General features: G+C 44.4%; 1 protein-coding gene across 3 annotated transcripts in view; it reads left to right on the top strand.

The window, feature by feature from the left end:
* Positions 1-26,878, top strand: part of CFAP36 (cilia and flagella associated protein 36) — a 537,779-nt gene that overhangs the window by 47,002 nt on the left and 463,899 nt on the right. For all 3 annotated transcript variants that reach the window (XM_085612386.1, XM_085612387.1, XM_085612388.1), the window contains exon 3: positions 21,397-21,498. In XM_085612386.1, the coding sequence (XP_085468512.1) occupies positions 21,397-21,498 (102 nt within the window). The remainder of the gene's footprint in view (positions 1-21,396; positions 21,499-26,878) is intronic.

Here is a 26,878-nt window from a genome sequence, read left to right as displayed (position 1 = left end):
TGTAATCTGAATTGTGTGTTATTAGCCTGTATGGTGTGGGCTCTGTATGTGATTTTCTGATTTTCAAGAAGTTAATCATCGTGCCCTTACAGAATGAAACAGAAACCAGTCTGCCTTCCAATATGGAATTGAAAAGAATGGATAGGGGGTTTGACAAGAGAGGGTGTAAATGTTTTCTGAAATTCAAAGCAAAAAACGTCTTCCTTATGGATTTTTAGAACTGGTCAGCTGTTTTATTAACTTTTTCACCTCAGTTTCGGATATCGGTTTTATTGAAAGTACTGCCGCCTGTGGTGCCAGGGCTGGAAGTCATAACTGCTGAAGAAACTGATTTATCTGCTGCTTGAAACCTAATTCACCTACCTGAGGCTCATGATATAATGTATATAATCGTAAAAATACATTTTTAATTCCTTCAGTGTCTTCCATAAATTGACTCGAGTTTGAATCGTCAATACCTTCCTCATAAACCTGCTGCACAAATGTCTAATTGTTATCAATTTCTGCTGAAGATAAAAATCTCTCATATTTACCTTCATCTCCTGGTAGTTCATAAGGAAGAATCAGATCTATATAACATCGCTATTTGATATGCTGCATCTAGCCCTACATGAATAGATTGTATTGCTGATTTTACTTTTGTTTGCTTTCAGTGATATAAGCACCTTGTCCCTGTAATAATGTATTAAAACAAAGCACTTTACATTTGTTTCTTCTGTAGCTTTTATACGATATTTAGAAGAGAGATGATCATTCATGTAATTAAACATTAACATTTTGTGCAATGTAGACCAATTGGTATACCTTCAGCAACTACATTCAGTAGCTATATGTTACTCCGTAGCCAGCTTTCTTGTCCAGGTTAGAAGGATTAGGAAATTATTTTCATGGCGGTAGGTATTCTTTTTTATATTTGTATTTTGAATTAATTATATAAACACTCCCCTAATTTCGTCTTGAAAGCCTCCTATATTGTAGCTTTACCAACTATAGACTCATGTGTAAAGCAGTCTTTAATTTTTAAATTAATTCCCATCGGAACCAGCCCACTGGTTCCCGATTTGCACCTACCACCGTCATGGCACCTAACTCTGTCATGGCATCCTGATGCTCTCCCAGAAGCTGCTGGGGGCTTCTTCTCCGCTTCAATGGTCTCTTGTCTCAGCACAGCGAGATTCAAAACATGAGGAGCAGCCTTATCACTGTTTACAATTCTCATTGTGTCCCTGTTTGCTGTTCTGATGCAGGGATTTGGGGCTATTCTAGTTCTTTTCCCTTAAAGGTCGGGGAGAATTGTATATGCAAGTGACTTCTGAGTCAACTTCCCGTTGGCTCTAATTTAATTTGTCATAATGAGCTTGGCTTGCCTTATCTGGAGGATCACATTAAACTGGCACCCATCATATTGTGAATTTTGGTTTAGCCAACCCTGAAAGCTGGCCTGATAATAGAGGTTATTTTGATTGCCTCCAGCAGGATAGGGGATCATCAAATCCCCTGGATAGCTTATGCGGCCTCAGCTCTAAAAGATCTTGGCCTCCCAGAGGTATTTGATTTTTCCTGCTCATATAAGATCTGTAGATAAATAGGTGGTAAAATCGTTTTTAAGACGAAAAATGTGTTTTTTTAATGGAAGGATATGAGTGTTGCAAGGTTACAGTTCTCAGTTATTGGGCTCTGAAAGAAATTGGGGGCATGGGACCCTATTTAACTTGGAAATTGGGGAAATGGGAAAGGTCACTTCTCTTTAGCTTTATATTAAGTACGGTCCACCACCTGCTCTAGTTTCCTTTATTTTATTCTAATTTCACCTTGTTAGAACTGGGGTCTCTAGTTGGCTGAGGTAGGTACCTTAGTCCAAATAGGGGCCCATAGGGGCCCTTGCTTCTAGTCAGGGAAAGGAGGGAAACACTCTCTGATAAGCCCTGCTCACCCTCCGGTTGCTTGGCACGAGCAGCCAGGCTTATCTCCAAGGCAATGTGTAAAGTATTTACAACCACACTCCCAGTAACACAGTGATAACACCACAAATGGACACCACACTGATTTAGGGAAATAGCGGTATCTTTATCAAGAAGAAATACGATGAGACCAAACTATAAAAATAACCAGCATATGGGTATTCGTAACATTTCACTGGGCCGGTTATTAGGCCAACAATCACTTGTAGGTTCTGGCAGTATTAATGAGCAGTTCACGATGATCTATTGCAGTCCTGATGCAATGCTATGCAGTTCGTAATGCAGTTCGTAATGTAGAAATAAGACAGTCCTTAATGCAAGTACTAATGCGGTTCATAAAGCAAGTAATAATGCAGTTCGTAATGCAAGTACTAATGCGGATCGTAAAAGCAATTTGGCAACGATCGTCGCGGTGCTAGTGAAGGTCTCTATGCCACTCTTGGCTGACTCGCGGTCAGCGACTGCCAAAATATGCCCCCAATATGCTTATGAAGGAAACAAAGTGCAGCTCCACAATCCGACCCCGGTACTGCCATTCCTCGGCGAGTACGGGCCACGATACTGACTTGAGCGGAGGCTCGCGCTGCAAAGATGGGAAAGGCCAAGAGCGTTCTCTCGTAGCATGCACTCCGCCCCAGGCGGCGACACATACATGCTCGCCGAGCGTTACCTGGGGGGGGGGGGAGGGGAAGTCTCTCTCTCTTCTCCTTGCGGCTTGGGCGTCACTCTGTACGGCTTCGGGTTGGCGGCAGCTGCTCCTCGCAGTGAGAGTCAGGCTACAAGGCGACGGCCTCGCAGCTGATCGGCTCCCGGCGCGACTGTGTTGATCTTGGGCAAAGGACCTCAGACCCACAATGGTGAAGGTTCACAGGTCTCTCCTTGGCAAAGGCAGACTTTGGCCGGTGGCGGTGATTTCTCACGGCTCCACCTTGGGACGACGGTCCGGGCCCATGCCGATAACAATCACAGCACTTCTGGTCACGCTGTCGATCGAAGCAGAGCGCAAGACTGCTCTGGGGCACACGGTCACGGGGCAATTTTCACAAAGGTCTCAGGCTGCAAAAAGCACACCCACACAGCGTCGCTGTGACACACTTGGAAACTTTGATGTTCCTGAGTTTCCACTACAGGGAGCCAGCTCCTCTAGGGCCCTTGGAGACAAGTTACTACAGGACACAGCACACAGCAAAGTCCCTTGTCCTCTCCTTAGTCAAATCAGCAAACTGCAGGCCAGCCCCTGAACACACAGCAAGGGCAGTCCTTCTCTTCAGTCTGTTCAGCTGTTCTTCTTTGGCCGAGGTTCCTCTTGATCACGAAGTAGTTTCAATCCTTTTTCAGGCTAGAGTTCAGTCTTGAGTTCAAGGGTTTCAGCTCTCACATTTATACCCCTAAATGCCTTTGAAGTCTTTGTGTTCATGGGTCTCTGAGCCCTGTCCAAACCAGTTCTGGGTGTCTTCCTGCCAGTGCACACCTTCTTTCTTTGATAGTGAGGGTCTGGGCCTTAGACACTCTGCAGGACGTGGAGCCATTCTTTTGTGGCAGCAGCACAGCCCTCTTCGCATCAAAGGGGCTACTCTCCCACCACACCAAATGCAGGCCAGCCTGTTGCTGTCTCACCTACTCCTCCCTGGTGTCAGGACACCTCTCCAGACACTTTCACATCCAAACCCAGACAGTCAATACACAACCAGGCAGAGGCACACAGGATGGTTAGGACAAGAAACCAGCCACTTCTAAAAGCATGGTTTCTAAACACACAATTTAAAAACCATCCTCGCAAAAAGATGTCTTATTAAATTCTGAGTTCAGGCACACTAAACTCCATCCCTCCATCTTATGCCTATGGGAAGATATGCTGGAAACATGTGACACAGCATTCCCCATTCTGTCCTATAGGTAAGTTGGCCTTGCAATAGTGAAAAACGAATTTGGCAGTATTTCACTGTCAGGACATGGTACACACCTCAGTACATGTCCTACCTTTCACATACACTGCACCCTGCCCAGGGGGGTACCTTTGGCCTACTATAGGAGTGTCTGATGTGCATAAAAGGGAAGGGTAAGGCCTGGCAAGTGGGTGCACTTGTCAGGACAACAAGGCAGTTAAACTGTGCGCAGGCACTGCAATGGCAGGCCTGAGATTTCTTTTTAGGGCTACTTGTGTGGGTGGCACAATTAGTGCTGCAGGCCCACTAGTAGCATTTGCATTACCATCCCTGGACACATAGTGCACTTTACCAGGGACTTTACTAGTAAGACAAACATACCAATTATGGACAACCAATTACCATAACACTTTATACAGGGAGCGTTTGCACTTTGACACTGATCAGCAGTGGCAAAGTGCCCAAAACATCTAAGCCAGCAAAACGAAATCCATCACAGCATCAAAAATAGAGGAGGTAGAGGCAAAAAGTCAGGGGCAATCACGCCAAGAAATGCCAGGTCTAACACACCTCATGGGGCACGTGTGGTCGTGATTGTGCCTCGGAACAAACCCTTCTTCAGATTGTCTTTTTTTGCAAATGCTTTAGGTTACATTCTAATCCTACTATATTACCGTTTTTTAGGAGCTATCACTTTGATCAGTGCAAGGTGGCCCTGAGATGTTTGCAATTATTAAGTAATGTGGAAGTTTGTTATTGAGTTGGATTATTTCTGAAGTTAGTTGTTTTTTCAAGGAAAAGGATGTTCTAATGATTTATCATAATGGGCTATAAATTATTAATACATTTGAATGAATTTCTGTATATTTATTTAAGCGTGTTTTTATCTTTGCTTTTATGTGTACCTCTGGTATGCAAATAAAGATTTGATAAAACAATAAAAAGGATCGTATTGAACAGTCTGACAGGGCAAAAGTACAATTCAAAAATGTGGAAGACATACGTGTTGCTGAGAATACTGGACAACTTCGAGCTATAAGTGAAGATCTGAATACTAGCTCCAAAACCACCATATCGGATTCTCAAGACTCAATTTCAATTTATGATCTAAGAAAGTAGGGAAACAGTCAGTTTACACCTTACTCCAGCAACTGATCTTAGAAGTTAATGATTTGAAAACCGCTCACATAGGTGTAGCACTGAACATTGAGACAAAAAGTTAGAGGCCATAGATGCAAAGCCTTTGGGATTAAATGAAAGATGTGAAGGTTAAAATCAAGCATTTTAGACTATAGAAGATGTGCAGGGTTCTCAGCAAAACTGTATAACTCTGCTTCAAAAAGAGATGGGTATGAGCAAAAGGGAAATGGAAGGTTTAGAAATCCAGTCACGGAGGTCGAATTTCAGATTTATTGGTGTTCCAGAAATATTTGAGGGGAAAAAACCTCTCACAGAGGCAGTTACAAAACTAATTTCTTCTCACGTTCTGAAAGAGCACCAAATGGACCACATCATCACCACGGCACTGATAGTCCCTTTTAGTAAACCAATGGGAAGAAGCTAGATCACAAACTATGGTTTTCTACTTTTAGGACTTAAGGATAAAGGACATTTTTTTACAAAAGGCAGTTCATCTGAAAACTATCAATCCTGGTGGCAATTTGTCCTTTAAAATATTCCTCTATTTGTATAGAGACTTTGAGATGGAACTGGAAATGCAATTTAGTTGAGAAACTTTGCACCCATTGTGCGCATACACAAATGATACATCCTGTCAAATGGAAGGTTTTGTGGTCCAGTTAGTTTTCACATCTTTTCAGAATCATCCAATGCAGAAAGCCTTCTGACCTCCGTATAGAACTCTATGAAGAAATGATTGCAAAATATATCTGTTCTGCGGGGAAAGGAGCTCCAGGAATGCCCCTGGTGCAAAGTAATCGCACCAAATAGATGTGCAACACTGTTATGCCTAACTTTCCGGGGCTAGGCACTCCCAAGGGGGAAGAGAAATAGGGAAGGGTGCCGGGTTAGGTGAGACACTCAAGGGTGGATACGGTGGAGAAGTGGGTGGCTGGACACAGGGTGGTGCTTTGAGGTGGGAGGCAAAATAGAAAAGGAAAGGATTACCCCTGTGAAAATTAGATGTGTGCAGAGTTAGATGTGCAGTTGAAAATATAGAAGAAAGGTGGCCTATGTTGCCAGCTCCATTTAAAGTGAGCAGTTGTAGAAAATCTATGGAAGAGATGGAAGAAAAGTGGTTTGGAGCTGCAGCACCTAAAGTTAACAGTTAGACCATGGATAAATTAGTAGTCCTCGGCTTCAATGCCAACAAAATAAACAATAAACACAAGAACAATGCTATCTTTGCCTGGCTTGAATGGTTTAACTGGAGCATCATTCTTTTATATGAAACCTGTATAAGGAGGGAAAGGAAAAAGACATAATACTCATGGATGGGTCACAAATATGTCTCTTCTTCACACACAGCTCATAGGGGGACTGTGGTACTAATAAATAGAAACCCACATTTGAAATGTTAGACAATCATCAAACACACAGAAGGATGTTGGTTTAATCTCCCTGTAGATATTGGGGACCGGAGGTTTTACTTTGTTCCATATTACAATCTGATATGCAACAGTGTTAAGCTGCTCCAAATCAAGAATGGGAGCTTTGTAACCTGCCCAGGGAGACTATTTTATGGGCGATTTTAATTTCTTTTTGAATACTCAGTCCGATTCCTCCAATCCAAATCGGAATCCGCACAAAATGAATACATAACAATTTCAAAGATGTTTGCTCTTGCTTAGGGATTTGTGATATATGGAGACAAAAACCCCTACTACTAGATTCTACACCTGCTTTTCAAAACAATTTTTGCTTGGCTTCAAGGATAGGTATGTTATCAGCATCCCTTATTCTCCCTAATATAGGGATAAATCATAAAACAGGTGGCTTTTTGGACCATTCAGCTGTGGTTTTACAATTTAGTATGCCCTTACCCTTGAAATAATACAGATGGCACATGGATAAAACTCCTTTCTTAACAATGTAAGACATTTGACTCAGTAAAAGAAAAGCTACGGAGTCTTCAGCTCGCGTAAATGTTGCTTTTCTCAGCAAAACTCAAAGTGATCTACCAATCTAAAACACTGTTCTTCCACACCCCAGAAGAGGCCTGTCAGTAGTTGTAAGAGCGCCCTCAAAAAAAGACACAAGGGGACTTAGCAACACTCCCCAAAAGAGGCCCTCCAGTACTCAGCAGCAGGTGAAGATCACAACGGTTAAAATGGAGAACTAACACAACTACGTCAGGTGAGCAACTCAGAGCAACGCCATACCGAAGTAGGAAACCTGCCAAATCGACGCCCCAGGCCTCAGATTCGGAGACTACACACCTGACAGACAAGCCCAGTGGGGCATCCCAGGACACAGAGACTAGGAGGCAGCACTCCACAGAACGCACAGACCAGGACATTTCTTCCGATTCGGATGGTGACCACCCCTTGATGCAGAACATAAATCTTCTCGAGGAACCTGTAGAAGACGATCCTGCAATCGAAACAGCCACTCAGACCCGACAAACAGACACTGAAGAATGATGAGCAGTACCGGGCCACTGGAGGGCCACAGGGACAGTAAGCTTATGAGGAGACTACTCCTCCCCGTGTGTTTTTCTGAGTGTACTTGTATTTTCCCTTTTCCTTTTCTCCCCCTTTTATTTTGTTTCAGTTATATTTCAGGTTCAAATTATTGTGTTGATTATTTTACGGTGGGGTGTCTCCCTCACATCTCCCTCAACCGTTGACACAGGACGGGAGTACAAGCCAGAGATACTAATCTAGTGGGCGCTTAGGTTAGTCCCATAAGACAACAACAAGGGAGCCGGGAGAGTAGAGCCACATCCAAGGGCGGGGTTTTTTGGGAGGGTGGGCGACAGACCTCTCCAATCCGAACACAACGCAGTTGGTCATATTGACCCAAGGGGTAGTCGGTTGGGCGGTGGGGGAGTGTGGGGGTAGGGAGGGGGGGGCGATGGGGTGCGGGAATGCTCACAGTTAGTATTCAGGTTAGAATAGGCAACACATTTTTGAGACATCAGGAACAGAGACGCAGAGACCTAGGTGGCAGTTGGCAGTGAGAAAAACAACCCACAATCGCATCATGACAACCAATAGCAACGACACACACTCAGTCCTTTCATGGAATGTAAACGGGATAGGGAATAAAGTGAAAAGAGGTCTGGTGTCAGCGTATATTAAGAGACTAAAGACCAACATAATATTTTTGCAAGAGACACACCTGAAGGGCACACAATGTGGGTTTCTGGGTAGAGGGGCGTACAAGGCACTAATCCTAATTAGGAAATGTCCGCTGTTCAGAATTGAACGCACCTGGGCAGACCCCAGCGGAACATATGTGGCTGTCAAAGGCATTTGGAACAGAAGGGACATCACTTTTATAAGTGTATATGCTCCCGCCAGATTACAAAAGCAGACACTAGAGAAACTTGCAGACATTCTCCTAGAGGCGGGTTCCAGCACTAACCTTATAGGAGGAGACTTTAATGATGTAATAGACCCTTTGTCCAACCGTACTACGATCCCCACGGGAGACCCCAAAGAGACGCAATTCAAACGCTTCACGGACACGTTAGCACTAACAGATATATGGCGAAGACAACATCCCCACATTAAAGCCTATTCTTTTTACTCGGGTGCTCGCAAAGCCTTTTCAAGGATAGACTATATTCTAGCCCCAGCTGGGGAGGTGACAGGGGTTCAAAAAATAGAATATCTATCGAGAGGCCTTTCGGACCAATCACCTCTTTGGCTCATAGTGGGTGTAGACAAAAAACGTCCTGCTGCGGGGTGGAAACTCAATGCATGGGAACTTAAGAACCCTAAGGTTGCTAAAGAAATTAGGGTGGACTCTGAACTTTACTTCACAGAAAATATGGGGTCCGTAGAATCCGCTATCACACTATAGGAAGCATATAAACCGGTCTTACAGGATAGAGCCCAGCCCATAATAGCCTGTAAGAAAAGGGAAGAAGCCGAGGAGATTCAATCTCTGCAATCTAAGCTCCTTCTGATCGAATCACAGGCCCTCACAAGTGGCGACCCTTCCCTGTTAAGGAGAATGCGAATTCTCCGACAGGAATACTCTGCCTTGGCCAGGAAAGATACACGGCATGCGATATAAGCCATGTACCGGCGCCTGTATGACGCCGGAGACAAAACGGGCAGGCTGCTTGCATGGCTCAATAAAAAAGAATTGGATAGCAGATGGGTGACTCAGATAGACACAGACGACGGCCAGATACATACGACGCCCATGGGGATAGCATATGCCTTCGCTCGGTACTAAGAGGCCTTTTATGCAAAACAATCCCTGGCGGAAACGCCACAAATAGAGAGCTACCTTGAGAAAATAGAGATCCCCAAACTAGCAATGGAAGACGCCCAAATGCTAGAGGAAAAGATCACGCTCGAGATTAGGGAAGCCATCAGTCAGTTGAAAACCGGGAAAGCTCCAGGTCCAAATGGAATACCACCCGAACTCTTTAAACAAAACGCGGCACTATCAAGTTCTCATCTCCTGAATCAGTTTTGAGAAGCGCAGACGGTGGGTAGCCTCCCAAAGGATCACCGATCGGCTACAATAGTGGTAATCCCCAAGAAAGATAGACCACCACTGAAATGCAGCTCACATCGACCCTTCTCTCTCCTCAATAAAGAAACCAAAATATTAGCTAGAATATTAACTAGTGGGCTTACCAAGGTTATATTCAGCCTCATCCATCGGGATCAATCAGGCTTTATGCCAGAGAGGTCCACAAGGCTAAACTTACGGAGGCCACACAATTGGCTGTAGGTAGCGAGTACCAGAGTGGACCCTCATCTTATACTATCACTCGATGCGGAGAAAGCATTTGACACCATACACTGGCCTTTTCTTATGTCAACTCTGAAAAAAATCAGATTCGGCCCCATATTTAGGCGATGGATAACTATTCTATATGAACAGCCCCTGGCCAGGGTACGGGTCAATGGAGTAGCTTCAGGGGAATTCCCAATAGAGCGCAGGACACGCAAGGGATGCCCTTTGTCTCCGCTCCTTTTTGCTCTGGTGTTGGAGCCTTGTATTTGCCATCCGGGCGCATCCGGACATAACAGGTTTCCGGCGGGAGGAGTATGGGACCTTCGATGAGCACATATCACTATATGCACACAACATCCTTCTGTACGTCACAAACCCCAGAGAGACACTCCCAAATATTCTGGATAGCTTTGAGTGCTACGGCACACATGCAGGGTATAAAATTAACTGGGAGAAATCTTGCCTTTATCCAGCAGGGCAGGGTGGGGGACCCTTTGGGCACATGAGCCAGCTTCAGGTAGTGAATGACGGAATAAAATACCTGGGAATATATGCTACCACTGACAAAGAGGAAGCCCTAAATCGCAACCTCTATAGAGTTCCCAAAGAATTTAGCACTGACGTAGAAAGATGGTAGACATTGCCACTGACGCTATTGGGCAGAGCGGCGCTCCACAAAATGATAGCACTTCCAAAAGTCTTATATATCCTTCAAAATACATATCAGCCGGTCCCAGAAGAGGTCTTTGTAAAGATTGATGATGCACTGAGGACGTTCCTATGGGGTGGGAAACCCCCCAGAGTGGTGCTTTCAACGCTGCAGCGTAATCAATACAGCGGAGGCATATCCTTGCCAGACATCAGGGCATACTATTGGGCCGCTCACTTGATAGTTGTAAATGACTGGGAACATATGCCGCGCGATCACCCCACATACACACTGGAACGCACACAATTTGAAAGGCGCCCGCACACACACTACCTCTATGGAGGGAAGGGAGTCACAAAACGTTTAACTGCCACACGAGTGATAATAACTGCGTGAATGAAGGTGAAAAGGCAAATGAAGTGGAACGACCGGGTTACGAGGGAAAGCTCTCTTTGGGTAGGAGTGCGGCTTAAAGAATTCTCAAAACTGAGTGTATTCCGGGGTGGGACCTGTTGGGGATCTCTCAAATCAAAGATATACTGCACCGCACTGAGCTTGCAGCATTTTCTTTCTTCCAAAAAGAGTATGACCTGCATCAGAAACAATACTATAAATATCTACAGCTGGCGCATGCCTGGGTGGCACAGTGTATAGATACAGACAACCTCCCCGAGTACGCTCCTCTAAAGGGACTGCTCCTAATTGGCGAAATTAGAGAAAAAGCAGTCTCCTGGACATATTGGACCCTAATATACAAAAAACCAGACTCCCTCTTGAAATTTAGGGAAAAGTGGGAAATGGACTTAGGCGATTTAGACAACCTGGATTGGGAAATTGCGCTGATGCACCCCCGGGAGGTAGCCATTAAATCCTGCCTTAGGGTTATTCAGTTCAAGTACCTACATAGGATCTACTATGACAGAGCATAGTTACATCGAATAGGGAGAGCCGATGTGCGACGTGCCTAACTGCCTTGGATGTAACACTGAATTTGGCACTTATTTCCATACAATCTGGGAGTGTCAACGAATACAGGAATACTGGTGCGCTCTATTGACTGAGCTAGAGGATATACTAGGGCAGTGGTTCCCAAACTTTTGACTCCTGAGGACCCCTATTGAGTCACCACTGGAAGCCGGGGACCCCCAAGCAATTTGAAGGATTTAAATTTCAAACATTAAATCAGTAATTCGAAAAAAATAAACAAACGTGTGCACTCAAAACAAATACTCAAATTACTAAGGATTTTAGGGGCATATTTACAAGTTCCTATCGCCTTGGGAACGTCACTTTTTGCGATGTTCCTGTGGCAATAGGGGCTTTGCCTTATTTACAAGGCAGCGTTAAGCCACTTATTGTGGCTTAACGCTGCCTTGTAAATAAGGCCCCCTTTCACGCAATGCTTAGCGTGAAAAAGGTGGGCAGTGGGAGTTGCAGTGGGCGTTTCACTCCAACACCCATTGATTTTGACGCTGCCCTCTATTTACAAGGTCAGCTTAAATAGGAGACAGCACCAAAATTAAGACCATGAAAAACCTGGTCTTAACCTGGCGAAATGAGGAGAAGTGCCTTATTTCTCCTCGTTTTTGCTTTTTCCAACAGAAAAAGCAAAACACCTTTGATTGTTTATGTTCAGGATGGTGACCCTTCCTGCACATAAACAATCTTTAATAAAAATGACGTTTTGTAACTTCCATGTGTGCTGCATTAGGCAGCACACTTAGAAGTGACAAAAAGGCATTACAAAATTGTTCATGTGCAGGAAGTGGGAACATAGCAGCATCAGGATAATGATAGACTGGGAATAAACATATGTTGCTAACTTTTACCATGCAGTTTGCAAGCAGCTCTTTGACAGTTTATAGGACACTGTGCTAGATTACGATTTTTCCTTATGAATTGCACAGTGACAAAAGAATCTCTGTGACAAAATCAGTAGCCCACTGACCTATGCACATAAAATACTGTTTTTAAAATGCATTGTACACGTTCTTTGCAGTAGGCATATTAACCCTCTGTGTCACATTAGATAAGTCAAAGCTGCCACTAGACAAAACTTTCCTCTCTCTCCAGCAGGTACATTAATCACTGCCATTTTCTTGACACTTTTTTAGTTGCTCGAAAACTGCTAATTTTACAAGGAACTTTGCAGTGCTTTTAAAACTGCTGCCTGCGGACCCCCTGGGAATGTGCCACGGACCCCTGGGGGTCCTCGGACCCCAGTTTGGGAAACACTGTACTAGGGGACAAGATACCTTTGGACCCCAAGTTTGTTTTGTTAGGCATACACACAGAAGTCGATCTTTCCAAAACAAAGCTAACACTACTTAACCTAGAACTAGTGGTAGCCAAACGCAACTTGGCGCGCAAATGGGGAATGACACAGAGGCCTTCAGTAGATGAGTGGAGGAATGGAATGAACATGTATATGTCAGGGGAGAAGACGACATATATGGCTCGTGGCTGTCCTAAGAAGTTCCAGAAAATATGGAAACCGTGGATAAATCACTATGGTCTCCTGCTAGAAGACTCACAAGGGGCCCTTACAGCCACATGATAGCCAGGGGGGAGGTGGTTGGGAAGGGTCTGAGACGGAGGGGAACTGAGATGACCACTATACTGGGTTATATATCCCTGTTACACCTAGTACTGTCTCTGAATGAAAATGTAAACATGGTTCTGCTTCTTGGAAACTTCAACTGTATCTGTACTGAAATCAAGAAAATGTCAATAAAGAAATTTGGGAAAAAAAACTAATTTCTTAGTAGAAGATGGGGACATTTTTTTCCTGTATTCCGGTGAATGAAGGGTGGGAAACCAGATTGAGGAGGATGGAGTTATGGCTTCCTTTAGAATTACCATGAGGGACTTGTTACAAAGGGTTGCTCACTAATTCATTCAGAGCCCTGCCATTTTGTAGCAGGAAGGCATGAGTGTGGTAGGACTGCAGTTTCAGTAGTTCAAGGTTACGAGGTTTCTAGGTGAGGACTGCCCGTTTGTCTGTGATTGCAAAGGATGTGTCTGGTGAGCAGCCTGGAAATTACACTTTAAAAAATCCAACCCAAACTGGTTCTGAAACCTTTTCACGTGGAATCCATGTCCCCTGTCTCAAAATGTGTATAACAGTGGGATCCAAACCACCTGACTTTGTTTCAGTTCAAAGTTCTTGTCGTCATAGGAAGGAAGTACTATACAGAGTACTCTGAGAGCTTCTGTATAACCAGGACTGGTATCTAACTGACAGATAGTCTCTGTCTCCCAAATGTGAAGGGATTGCACTTTCTGCTGGAACATCTGATTATCTGCAGAAAGAGCCTTGAAGCTTGCCTGTGTGCTGATGAAGGGAAGACTGTGCCTAGCCATGTATGAGAAGGGACTGTCCAGCAGAAGAGACACAGTGTGTTCCTGCATGTAGAGCAACTAGAGGAAGGTTAGGAACAAAGAGAGGGAGCCAGGAGAAATCTGTGCTGTAAAACGTCCCCGGTCTCTGCACCGTTCTTAAATGAACTGTATCACTGTGGCACCAGAGTGAAGATTCCTGTGTTGCCCTACAGCCCACTTCAGGCATGAGATATTATTACTGCTGCTGGTGGTCTAGAAAATTAAAGCTGCCTCACCACCAAGGCGGGAAGCCAGGATCAGCCTGGTGGCCACATCTGCCTGCCAGACATAATTGTAAACATAAAATCGCCTGGAGGCTGCCGCTACTACATCCGATCAACAGTGTGCAGCCTGCCATGAAGGCTGCCATCACTGCTGCAGATTGGCGTGACCACACAGACCTGCCCAGCAAGTCCAATACACAAACCATGACTTAAACGAGACTGCTCGTGCAGACCCTCACGAAGAAAGGACCAGCAACGTAAGGGTCAGAGTGCATCCCCTGTATGCCAAACAGCCAGAACTACAGCACAACCAAGAGCAGGTAAATGCTGTGTTTAGTGTGCATCTTGTCAACTCTATATAGCCATGGGAATGTTAGAGACAGAACTCAACTACAGTGAGAAGAAAAGGGGCGCTAGAGAGAAGGGCGATGTAGAGCTTCACTGTTAGATGCAAATGATTACAGCCTGTATTATGCTGTCATTATTTTTTGGATTGTTTAGTTTTGCTATGTGATGAAAGTAATTTTTTCCCAGAATCCATCCCCAATTCACATCTTTCAAGTCTACTTCTGTGCATCTGCTCTCAGTGCTCACATTTCTAGAATGAGGACAACTTGTGAACCCTTGAAGACATTAAGGGCCTCATTTGGATGTCGGTCGGAAAGCCTCCGACCACAGGTCGGAAGCTTTCCCACTGACATCTAAGGTTTCAAATCCAACCGGTCAGATTTGAAACTGGCCTGTCAATCCGACAAGGAGCCCTTCGGCCAGTCAGAACCGCCACCATAATCCCATAGGACAGCATTTCCGCCGTCAGGATTATGATGTATGTTTCCGACAGGCTTTCCATGTCAGGCTTTCTCACATGGAAAGCCTGTTGGAAACTGACTTTGGGGGCCCCTAGCAGGGCACCCCTTCTTCAGCTGCCTCTGGTTGGGGGCTGACGGGGTACCTATGGTGCCCCCCTGCAAGTCCCTGCACTGGGTGGCAGGCACCGGCTTGTGCCTGCCACACGGTGCAATGAGTTACAGTGACTCACCTTTCTCTATGGTAGCGTGAGCTGCGGCCGGTCTCCGACCGTCGCACAAGCTCCCATAGGGAAATGGGAGTCTGAGACTCCTCCATGTATGGCCGCATCATAATTGCGGTTTCGGACAGCCGACCCGAGGTCGGTCAGATTCGAAATCATAGGGATGCCGGTCAGAGGCAACTCCGTCAGACATCCTAATTAGAGCCTAAGTGTGATTAATGTTTTCCTTGATTCTGGAGAACAAGCTTTTCCATGGGTCCCTTTGTTCCTGCACTTAGCTTATTTAAAGTTAGCTCACCATAAAATGAAGAGATTTTGATAAAACAGTGAAGAACCCTTGGTAAAGACAGTTGATTGTGAGCCAGCACCCCAAAGTCCCTAGATTCAACATCATTGTCCACCAGATTGTTTCCAAATAACCCTGCTTTCCAATCAAACTCTCCTTCCCTGGTGTGCTTTTCTCTTTCTCTTTTGTGATTTGTACATAGTTTTTAAACAATTCGTATGGAAAGAACAAAGTGACATAATGAACAAGAATTAAAAATGCAATAGGTCTCACCTTTCATTAAGTTAAAGCCATTTGCTTTACTATACAATACCATTAGCAAAGCAACTGGCTTTAACTTAATCAAAGGCGAGACCTATTGCATTTTCATTGCTGTCTTTCCTGCCTCCCTTCTTTGCTATTATCCTTCATTCCTACCTTTTCCCATCTGTTCTCTTTCTTCCCTCACTCCCCACCTGCCTTCTTTGCTTCCACTTTTTTTCCTCCCTGCCTTACTTTCGTTTTGCTTAGTTTACCCATCTGCCTTCTTCAGTTCATTCTTTCCAACTTGCGTTGCTAGTAGTGTTCCCGACAGCTTTCTCTACTTCCTTTCTCTCTGTCCTTTCTTCAAGCCCTCCAGTCTGGCTTGTTTGCCGTCCCTCCTCCCTTACTGCTGCCTGTCTGTTGGGCCTCCTGCCTGGCTGCCTTGGGGCCTGTGGTGTTGCCTGAGGACTGCCTACGTTATAGTCTGACCTAGGTACAGATGGGCACATGCCTCCCTGGCTTGGCATGATCATGGGTCTTTCTGCAACCCATACTGGCACAGAAACCAAAACCTCATGTGATCACGACCGGACAAAGACTGTATTTTTTTCTGAACCTGCTGCGGAGATCACTGTGCGACTTCCGGATCACAAGTCTACCTGTGATATAGCTGAGTGGGTTAAGCGCGTGCAGTACAGAGGTGTGTGTGTATGCTGTAGGTGGCTTGTTCGAGTCCCGCAGATGCAACTATATGATTGGTTGGTTTTCTGTGTAACCTGCAGACAATGGGAGGTAATTCCCGCAGTTCCTTGAGTATCCAGTCAAAAAGATTACCTTTAGGTGGGTTAAGTGGGTGACTGGAGCATTCATGACAAAGCTCTACTTTACTGGTATTTGTTGAACACTCATTAGCTCATAGCTCATTGAGTTCACTGCATAGCGCTAATATTGGATGCATGTTATGGGGGATGCTTTCAGCCAGCCTGGGCTTTTTAGTGTGGAGAAATATAGGTTTGAAGCACATATTGCTCTCTGCTCACCAACCTCCTCCTTCAGCATAAGCCAGTAACACCCTGCACGTGTTCTGCATCAGCACACCTTTAAATCCCCCACAAAACCCAAGCCCTTTTTAGGTCTCGCTGGCTATCGCGTAAGCGATCGCTCAGCTAGACACTAGTAAAGGGGCTCCCAAAAGTGCTCCCAAAAGCGGATTGCATGGCGAGCACGCGCACAATCACGTGCATCGTGCCCCCATGCAATCTGTTTGGCATCCTACTTCAAAGGGTCCGCTCCCCCGCCTGGAATGCGCTTCCCCACCCCCGCCAAGCGCACGCGCCACGCTCCGCCTTGCTTGTCTTGTTTTTTTTTTCTTGAGGTGCGCACGCTTGTCTTGTTTAAAATGAGAGTGCACTTTGAAAAGCACACGGAGAAACCAAAATATTTCATTTTGAGGAGAATGTCCGATCAACTATTCGCCTGAAAACTGCCTCAATTGAGCCTTCGATCAATGATATTGACGGAAAGGGACAGTCCATTTGTCACTGCGTGTATCATCCAATTGCGTTCCGTCCGGACGACCATCAATCACCCTCTAATCATGTGATGGAGTCAGTGTAAACATCGCCTTCGCAAGAAGGGCTGCGCGTGCCGCCTCAGCATCTTCCACACAACACGCGCGGAAATTACACACACAGAGGGGAGATAATGCACCCGCCGCTTCTAGAAAATGAGCCTTCTGGGAAGTGCTGAACGTCGTCTACCTAATGACAGGGCGAAGGAGTTATATTGTTTTTGAAAATAGCAGGTGTTATTCCTCTAATGCAAGGCCCTTGTTAGATGCTGCTATTGCGGTATTGGCAAGCGGTTGACAATGGCCTCAATACAATAAAACGCCTTAAAAATGCGTAAGACTCGGAAGCGGTTCTACTCGGTGATTTTCTTTCAGTTGCGAGTAAGAACGACGAGACCCCGAGCGATGAATCCACCGAAATGTCATTAGATAGAGAGATGACCTTGAAATGACGCTTGCCCGATTGCGAAGCTCTCGTGCGAGCCAAAATGCTATTTCAATGAAAAAAATGAGCGAATACAACATTTATAAAATGACGCTTATACTCTAACGTCCCTGTGCTAAATTGACCAGAGACAGCAGCACATCTGTTTATACATGATTAGTTGGGGCTGTAATGCTTATTGGCATCTGTGTAGCGCATCTTCTTTCGTTGGTCTAATCGCTGGGGGCTCCACGATTAAAAGTCGGAGCAGAAAGGCAGAATAACTGCTGGGGCACAGGATATAGCAGAAAAGCTTTTTTACTTCATCTTTATGTACAGTCGCAGTAGGTGGGGACACCATTCCCCCTAAAGTAAAGTTATCTCTGCAAAAATCACCGCTTGAAAAGCTGATTAAACACAGGAGAGGGTCCTCACTGTGCCGCCAAATGTGCACAAGTCTTAATTAATTCACCTTTGATATTGGGCTGGGAGACAGGGTTATCAGCAAAGCATGCATTTGATTGATTTTCGGTCGGTGGAAAAGAGAAGTTCTTCCAGTGTAACTTCCGCTCCAGATGTGCTTCCTCCTGATTTTAAGAGCTGCAAGAAGGTAGCAGACAAAGCCTATGCGCCAGAAACTCTGATCGATACCATACATAGCCAAATAACTTTTGGGAAAGGCACCCTCTTTATCGTTATTTTTGCGGTGTCAGAGCGAACCACACCTATGCACTTTTGTAAAAAAAATAATCTTTGCACGCTCACAAACATTGAAAGAAAGAGGAGCATCTTGGCACACACCACCCCCAGCGAGCCGAAGGTGGGCTCCCACCCCCCACCCAACCAGAGGTCATCCACTTGAAGCCAAATTCCCAGGCGCAGGAGGCCCACACTTCTGCGACAAGCATTGGCATAGCCAATAGGTCTCGCCTTTGGGACCTTATAAGTGTTTAGCCACGCAATAGTTTATGTTGTTGCACCAAGGATATTATGTTGCATAACTAAATACTTATAAGGTCCCAAAAGTGAAACCTATTGGCTATGCCAATGCTTGTTCCTGGTTGTTCTCAGGGGCTTTTCTCCAATTACTTTCACTTTTTACACTCCTTCCGAAAAGAGAGAACCCGTTCCTTCCCTTCAAGCCGCGTATTGTGCTCCTGATATGGGGGAGGGGAGCGCCGGCCCCGCTGGTCCCAGTTACCGCCATCATGCCGGGATTAGCGTAGGGTGCGCTGGAGACCCTGCCTGCTCTCGGGTTACACTACTGCCCCTCTCCAGAGCCATTACTGTGGCCTGCCCTGAAATCAAAGTGAAACGTGATTCAGTGGAGTGGCTGTGCTGACTCAGTCCCTGCATACAACAAACAACTACATGGCGAGAGCAGCGCATGCTCTCGGGTTACACTACTGCCCCTCTCCAGAGCCATTACTGTGACCTGCCCTGATATCAAAGAGAAGCGTGATTCAGTGGAGTGGCTGTGCTGACTTAGCCCTTGCATACAACAAACAACTACATTAAAGTGTATAGCTGTAGAAAACATTTTAAAGCGTTCTCTTTTTACATGTTTAAAGTGTGTACTGGTAAGGGCAAACACCAGCTTTAGGGGATTTCTCTTATAAGGGCATTAAACCGACCAGGTGGCAACCCTAGCCGTGTGTACAGAAAGGGTCAATGTTTCTTCGAGATAAAAGTAGTTTGAGCATTGGCCGGTGGCGGTTAAGGCATAACCCCCCTTCTTCCCCCCGCACAACCCCCCTCTCATGCAACCCACACCTAAAGTCTGTGGCGAACCACGCAGGGAGCTATTCTGTATACAAAACAGTATTGGCAAACTAGACACGGGCGGCCTTCTGCCCTGAGGCACAGTGCTGCGCCTGCTGTATACATGAAACCGGCAGCCGTGCAGGCGAGCGAGGGAAGCACCGGGTGTTCAATAAATCGTCACCAATTTATAACACTACATACTGCTTGATCATAATGAACCAGTGCCTTTAAGTGTACATCTCACGCAGCGGCAATGACCTGCAGTGTCCCCGCTCCGGCCCCCCACGTCGTGCAGTTTTTCCTACCGCTGCCCTGACCTTGCACCCTCGCCCATTGTTCCCGGTGGCCTGAAAACTGCCCTAATGCAAGGAAAAAGTGCTTAGCGGCTACTTAAAAGACACTGTGTCAACCCGCCAGTAAAAGATCCTGTCTGGGTGGGCGTGCAAAAAAGTGGACACAGTGGTAAGTAGGAGGGGCAAAAAAGCCTCCGGGACAATCCTTACACCCCATTTCGCATAATTGGGGACGCAAGATGACGCGCATCAATAGGAATTACAGGCGGAGCAGAGACACGACTTGGAAAACCATATTGATTCCAAGAGGCCCTCGCATGGTGTTAGCAGCGCATGCGCGCTGCTAACGCCAGGCGAGACCTAAAAATAAAATTTATAAATTGGCATCTGCTGGCTATAGAGGAAGTAATATATGCATTACGTGATCAGGTGAGACTTTTTTTTTATTGTGGCAGTTTGTCATTACAATATAGAGTCAAAATACTTGTGTGTCCAGTGGAAGTGAGCTCCATCACCCTTATCATTAACTCTATACCGAAATTTCAAAATGTAATAATTGGAGACAAGACAAGGAAGTGAGATAATATACATATTCCCTTTTATTACTGACCTCCAGCAGCCATAAAGAAAGCACCAATAGTGTTATAACAACACTGGTACGCATTGATCATTGGCACCAGTTCACAAGAATCAGACTTTTTTTATTGCTGCCCGTGGCACAGGGATAAGTTCAGCTGTTATGTTCGGCGCTTAACTACCCATTCCTCAGACTTCTCTCTCTTTTGTCAGTAAATTGCTATACGCTAGGCGCTCTGAGTTCCATCATTTCCCCCTGTAAGACTTTTTGTTTTGTAATTTGGGCCTTTACCTCTTCCTTATATTTGGTCACAACCCATATGAACTCTCCTGCTGCGTGGGTCTCCTAGCTTTCATACTCTTATTTTATAATCCAAAATGTGTTACCTCGGCAATACAGCATAGTATGGCGTGTGTATCTTCTCACTCGATTAAAAAAAAAAAATGCACAAAATACATTTCCCCTCTTTCACTAACTAACTTAGTTTTGAGATGAATGTTAACATATATTGTATTAATAGTAGTTACAAATGTGTGGTATGATTTGAAAGCATGAACAAGGCTCTCTACCTACCCCTCTTTCTTCCAACCTATGGCATATCTGTTTTTGTGCTGCTAGTTCCCTTCCTGTTCTTTGGCATTGTTTTATGTTTTTTAGGAAATAAAGAAAACCAGGGAAGCATGTTTGGCGACAGAGGAAGCAAATGTTTTGCTAAGGAGATACCCAACCTACTGCTAGTAACAGATTACTTTTGATAATAATGATTTGTATTTGTCGAAGATCATTAATAGTTTGTAAATTCTGAATTCACTTAGTTTTGAGGAATATATTGCCATTGATCTGGAGTAATCGAGGGTAGTTATCAACCATTGAGCAGTTTCAGAAATAGAGAGAGATGAAACCGATCTTATAAGTCACCTTTTCACTGCAATGAAGTTACTTCCCACTGTGTGTTTATTTGACTTTTATAGTGGCACTTGCTGCCACTGAGAATTGGTCACTGCATTTTTGAACAATGCATTTTGGACAATGTGAGCATATTTACCCAGTGGATTATGACTATGAAATCAAATAAGGACCTGTCCATAATACATCTATTGTTCGTTTTATACTTCTTATGTTTGCATGTATAAAATTGTGTAAAATAGAGTTTGGAAGGAAGATAGTTTTAAAACTGTATCATCTTAATGTAATAATCAAATATAATACTGTCATCTTTGTTTAGGTTGAGAAGCTACTAGAAAGTTATCTCCTAGATGTTGGCATTAGTGAAGAACAGTTTCAGCAAGCTATAACATCTCCTTTTGCTCAGTCACACACTTCGCAGGTAAAGTTTGCTTGCAAATCATGTTTTTTTGTCATTGTAGAATATAGGCTTTTCTAGTTATAAATGTTTAACAATCTCTGCCATTAGAGCAAGAAATAACTGAACAGAGCAGCATATCATTAAATAACAACTCAGATTCAGACAATGAAATCATAGTGCATCCATCGAGATCTCATCCACAATATCAAAAGTAAGTGATGTGTAATGTCACCAGTGAGTTCATCACTCAAGTCATGAGCACAACATTGGGTGGGCGAGTTAGGTGGGTTTTCTTGTATATACATATATGTTTAAAATTATACAGTGGTAGTAGCCACTTTGCACTTATGATGCAGCTGCACTTTCCATTAAAACCCATGTTATAATTTACCTATAACTTTTGACCCCTTGGATGAAGTTGCACCAAATTTGGAAGTCATTTGGCAAAGCCAGCTAAAATCAAGTATGCCAATTTCTGTGCAGATCCTTGCGGGAGATAAAAAGCTACAGAGGTGAAAAAAAGATGTATTTTCCCATTTTAGTTACCATAGGAAATTTTGCTTGCACCTTCAGGTCAAACTATTGAACGGATTTATAACAAACTTGACATTAAAGTAGACCTTTACTCCAGAAAGCGTGTTCTTGTTGGTTTGGCGTAAATACATTGAGTGGTTTTTGACGTATACACATTAAAAAAGTTACTGAGTGGTTTAAGATGTTTGTATATCTTGGCTTTGTGGGATCCGCCAGTCCTCGCAAAGTTAAGAACCCAAAAATAAAGGGAATACCATTGGATGAGGGAGCCTTTCTTTCCGTCATGGAAAAAACTAATTTGAGCGGCAGTCCTTTCAGGACACAGAGCATGTTCCACATGCCCTGAATGAAAATGCTATATATGGCACAGGTCACAATAGCCAGACTCTCAAAGTCTCCCCCTGCACCCAATTGAGTCAATTAAAATAGCACCTGGGTTCTGTAGTAGTGAGACAGCTACCGCAGTCCCATAGGAGGGGTATGGAATCTGCGGATCTTGAATAGGTACCTGAAATCCAGAACAAGCTTCATGCCAAGGTACAAAAAAACACAAGGGCAAGCTTCACCGACCAATGCATCACATATTGAGGATTTTTGTATATGCATTTGGAGCCATAAACCTAAGTAAGGCACCGCTTGTTTCAGACACTCTTGTTCTGGAATTTATTTATTTATTTATTTAACTTATATGGCGCAACAGCTACCCAACAAGGGTTTCCCGGCGCCTGGACGAAGCTACTGAAGAGGAAAGAAATTTATTGATTGAAAAGCCAAGTCTTAAGAGCACAATGAAAGTGGGAATAAGACGGCTCTCCGCGTAAAGCAAGAGTAATCGAGTTCCAAAGAGAAGGACCCAAGACAGAGAAGGATTTACCTCCCATTCGTGAAAGTTTGAACCTGGGCACATAGAATTTTTCAAGTGAGGCAGATCGAAGAGGACGAGTTGGAACATACTGACAGACAAGCGTCTGTAAGTAGTCAGGTGCTAGGCCCCACTTGATTTTGTGCATAAAGGAAAGAGCTTTGAACTCAACCCGTTTGTCAATACGGAGCGAGTGTAGTAGATGGAGAGAGATAGAAGAACATCTAGGAACTCCGCTTAAGAGTCGAGCAGCGGAGTTTTGCACAAGTTGCAACCTACGGGATACCGCCTTATTTGCACCCAGAAACAGAACGTTACCATAGTCCAAACGTGACGTAATAAGAGCATGGACTACGGTTTTTTGGGTGTCATTAGGCAGCATCCAAATGATTTTACACAACCACTTCAAAATAGTAAAACAGGTGCCCGAGACTTTGATAGCATGATGGTGCATTTTCAAGGAGTCATCAATGAAAAATCCTAGGTTTCGGACATGGTCAACAGGACGTGGAAGAGTACCCAACTCGTTCGGCCAGTGACAAGCACCCCACAGATCCTTCTGCTTACCCAGAATAAGGACCTCCGTTTTGTTTGCGTTTAACTTTAGATAGTTGTTATTCATCTAAACAGCAATAATACGTAGGCCCGACTGGAGAACAGAAGCAGAGGAAGAGAGATCAGAATTGGAAAGTGAAAAAATAACTTGGGAATCATCAGCGTAGATGAAAAGGGATATTCCTGCGTTAACAGCAATGTCCGCAAGAGGCCTAACATACAGATTAAAAAGCAAAGGACTCAAAATGGAGCCCTGAGGGACTCCAAATGGTGAGGGAAAGATGTTAGAGCTGTCTGACGCAGAAAACACTTGAAAAGTGCGGTCAGTAAGAAAAGAAGATAGCCAGTCTAAGGCTGAACCACAAATGCCAAAGGATTCAAGAGTGTTAATTAGGATGGGGTGAGAGATAGTATCAAAAGCCGCGCTCATATCCAATAATATGAGTACTACTGTCTCACCAGAATCCAATAGGTGGCGCAGTCTTTCAGTCACGCCTAAAAGTGTGGTTTCAGTCGAGAAACCGGCACGAAAGCCAGACTGAGAAGAGTGAAGGAGATTATTAGTATCAACAAATTTGACAAGGTGAGTGTGAATATGTTTTTCTAAAAGCTTAGAAAAAATGGAAATAAGAGATATGGGACGAAAATTAGACAGGACTTTAGAATCAGCAGCAGGCTTTTTTAACAGAGGGACTACCATGGAGTGCTTCCAGATAGGAGGAACAATAGAGGATGTAAGGGAGGAATTAAGAACTTCCATAATGACCTGGAGGTGGACGGGATCAAGTTGTTTCATAATGGGAGCAGGTAAAGGGTCATTGGGAGAATCCGATTTAATGGTACCAAGAATGGAAATAAGTGTTTCTAGATTCAAAGAGGGCCAACAAGACAACCTAGGAATCATGGTACCTTGAATGAAGCTTGCCCTAGGTTTGCGGTTCTAACTTAAGATTGGTGAATCGTAAAAATAAATTACAAACTAAAATACCATGGGCAAATGCCAAGCAGAATGATATAAGTCTGATGTGCAATGAGGGTTGGCTGTCTGTGATGAGTTGGAAGTTGTGTGCAGGGCCTGCCATGCAGCCAAACTCTACTTTGCAGGGCACGGAGACCAGGCTCTACGGTTAACCTACACTGCACATGACCAAAGGCCATGCAGCAGGGTTTCGGCACCCGTGGGAACTTGGTTTCAGGACCTCAATGGAGGCAAGACTCTTGGCCACCACCAAGGGGTTGTGGGCATTGCCTGGAGGTCATTCGCAGCGGAGTCATGCTCGTGGACGACCACCTATTGCAAAAGGCCAAAAGCCAAGCGCAGAGGGGGTTGGCCATCCCCTTTCTCTCACGCGCATATAAAACAAACATATATAAGAACATTTATTTCTTATAGACCTATTTTTTGTACGTTTTAGATTTTTAGCAAACAAAAACAGTCCTAATTTTAAAACAAACAAGCATTTGCAAAGCAATCCGTCTCACCTTTGGGACCTGATAAGTGTTTAGCTATGCAGTACAATATCCTGGGTGTTGTACCACCAGGGATTGAATAGCTATACAATTACTACACACTGGGTGATGGAGTGTGATTTACAACAACAATTAATATTTAAGGGGAAAAAAGGTCTTCTTATTCTGCATATTCATTTAACAGGGTTCTGTGTGTCCTCAGAAGGGAGGGGGTTGTGTAGCAACAGCTCCCAGTGAAAAAGTCGGGGTCGATTTAATTTTAGCTTTATTACCATTTGGTGTAGTTGCTTTTTGGTTTGCAAAAGAAACAATTGATGGACGGAATGCTAAACAAATCAAAACATTCACCTCCAGTCAAGAGATCTGGGTTAAATCCATCATTCGTTTGCTCACCTCACCACCCCCAGTTTAGACCCAGCCATATGCAAATCAGTCTTGACCCTGTTCCTTGTTGGAACAGTCCAACCCGAACTGCCAAGCCAGGTCCTCCCTGGACCGGAAACAAGTATCCAGGGACCGGTTTCAGGGCATCACCCAGGCTAGTTTGAATCCAGTGCTGTAGTGAGCACGGGACCCACGTCTGGGCATACCCTTCCCACTTAAGGCAACATATGCAAAAGAAACAATTGATGGATGGAATGCAGAACAAATCAAAACATTCACCCCCAGTCAAGAGATCTGGGTTAAATCCGTCATTCTTTTGCTTACCACACCACCCTAGTTTGGACTCAGCCTATGCAAATCAGTCTTGGCCCTGTTCCTTGTTGGAACAGTCCAGCCCAAACTGCCAAGCCAAGTCCTCCCAAGACCGGAAACAAGCATCCTGGAACCGGTTTCAGGGCATCAGCCAGGCTAGCTTGAAACCACAAGGAACAAGGTCAAGACTGATTAGCATATGGCTGGGTCCAAACTAGGGTGGTGTGGTGAGCAAAAGAATGAAGGATTTAACCCAGATCCTTGTGACTTGGGGTGAATGTTTGCATTGTCCAGCATTCCATGTTGCTCCTGTAACATATCTTCCTCCAGCTGATATCCATCATACAACATAGTGGCAGATGATACTAGCTTCTTCAGTGTCTCTCTTCATGTTCACTTTTTCTACAATGAACTGATGTTTATGCTGTGCATTAATATGCTTGTGCACTGACGTGACAAACCTGTATTTTCCTCAGCTATCGCTGCTGAGCCACTGAGCGCATAAAGTCCTTGTTACATACTAGGCTGACAATTTTTTATTTCAGTTTGTGGAATGGTGAAAACTTTCCATACGATTGACCTGGAATCCTCTTGTTGGAACATCTTTCTCTTTCTTCATTTATTTGCCCTGGATTTCTTATCTCCCATTGTTTTTTTTCCAGAAGCCATTTTTAAAGAAGAAAAGGTTTTGTTTCCACAAAAAATAATGCATGGATAAAAACTCTTGAGTCTCATTTGCTGTCTCATTATATCCTGTTGGAACGGTTGGAGACAGTCGGGGTGAAGGGTGGAACCAACCTATGAATACAATCTTTTCTTTCAGAGAGCGCTCAGACAATTTACCTCCCCTTTTTCCCCTCTTTCCCCTCGAGTTTCAAGGAATTAAGACAGGTTTCTCATGCTCAGCCTCGAATCCCACTCTGTTTAGCATCCACATGGCACCTTTCTCCAAGGTTGTAAAACCGTGGGGCTTTAATATAATATCATATGCTACTGACACTCAACACTTGACCTCTTTCTAGCAGGTAGACAATGTTGGAGTGTTTCCAGTGTTGCCTTGCGCTGTAGCAAATTGGATGCAAAAGAGCTGTCTTCAGTTGAACTCCCATAAATTGGAGGTGCTGGTATTTAGAAACCCCTCTTTTTTTATCAGCCGAGACAATGGCCATAAATCTTCAGAGACTCCACTATTCTTGCTGCAGTGGTCCGAAACAGTGTAGTCAAATTAAAAAATTTACTTTCTTTTAAATCACAAATCCAGAAAATTACTGCAATTTGTTTTGG

This window comes from Triturus cristatus, chromosome 6 (assembly GCF_964204655.1).
Source record: "Triturus cristatus chromosome 6, aTriCri1.1, whole genome shotgun sequence".
NCBI classification, from domain to species: Eukaryota; Metazoa; Chordata; class Amphibia; order Caudata; family Salamandridae; genus Triturus; species Triturus cristatus.
The sequence above is the reverse complement of the archived record's forward strand: the minus strand, read 5'-3'. Positions and strand labels throughout refer to the sequence as shown.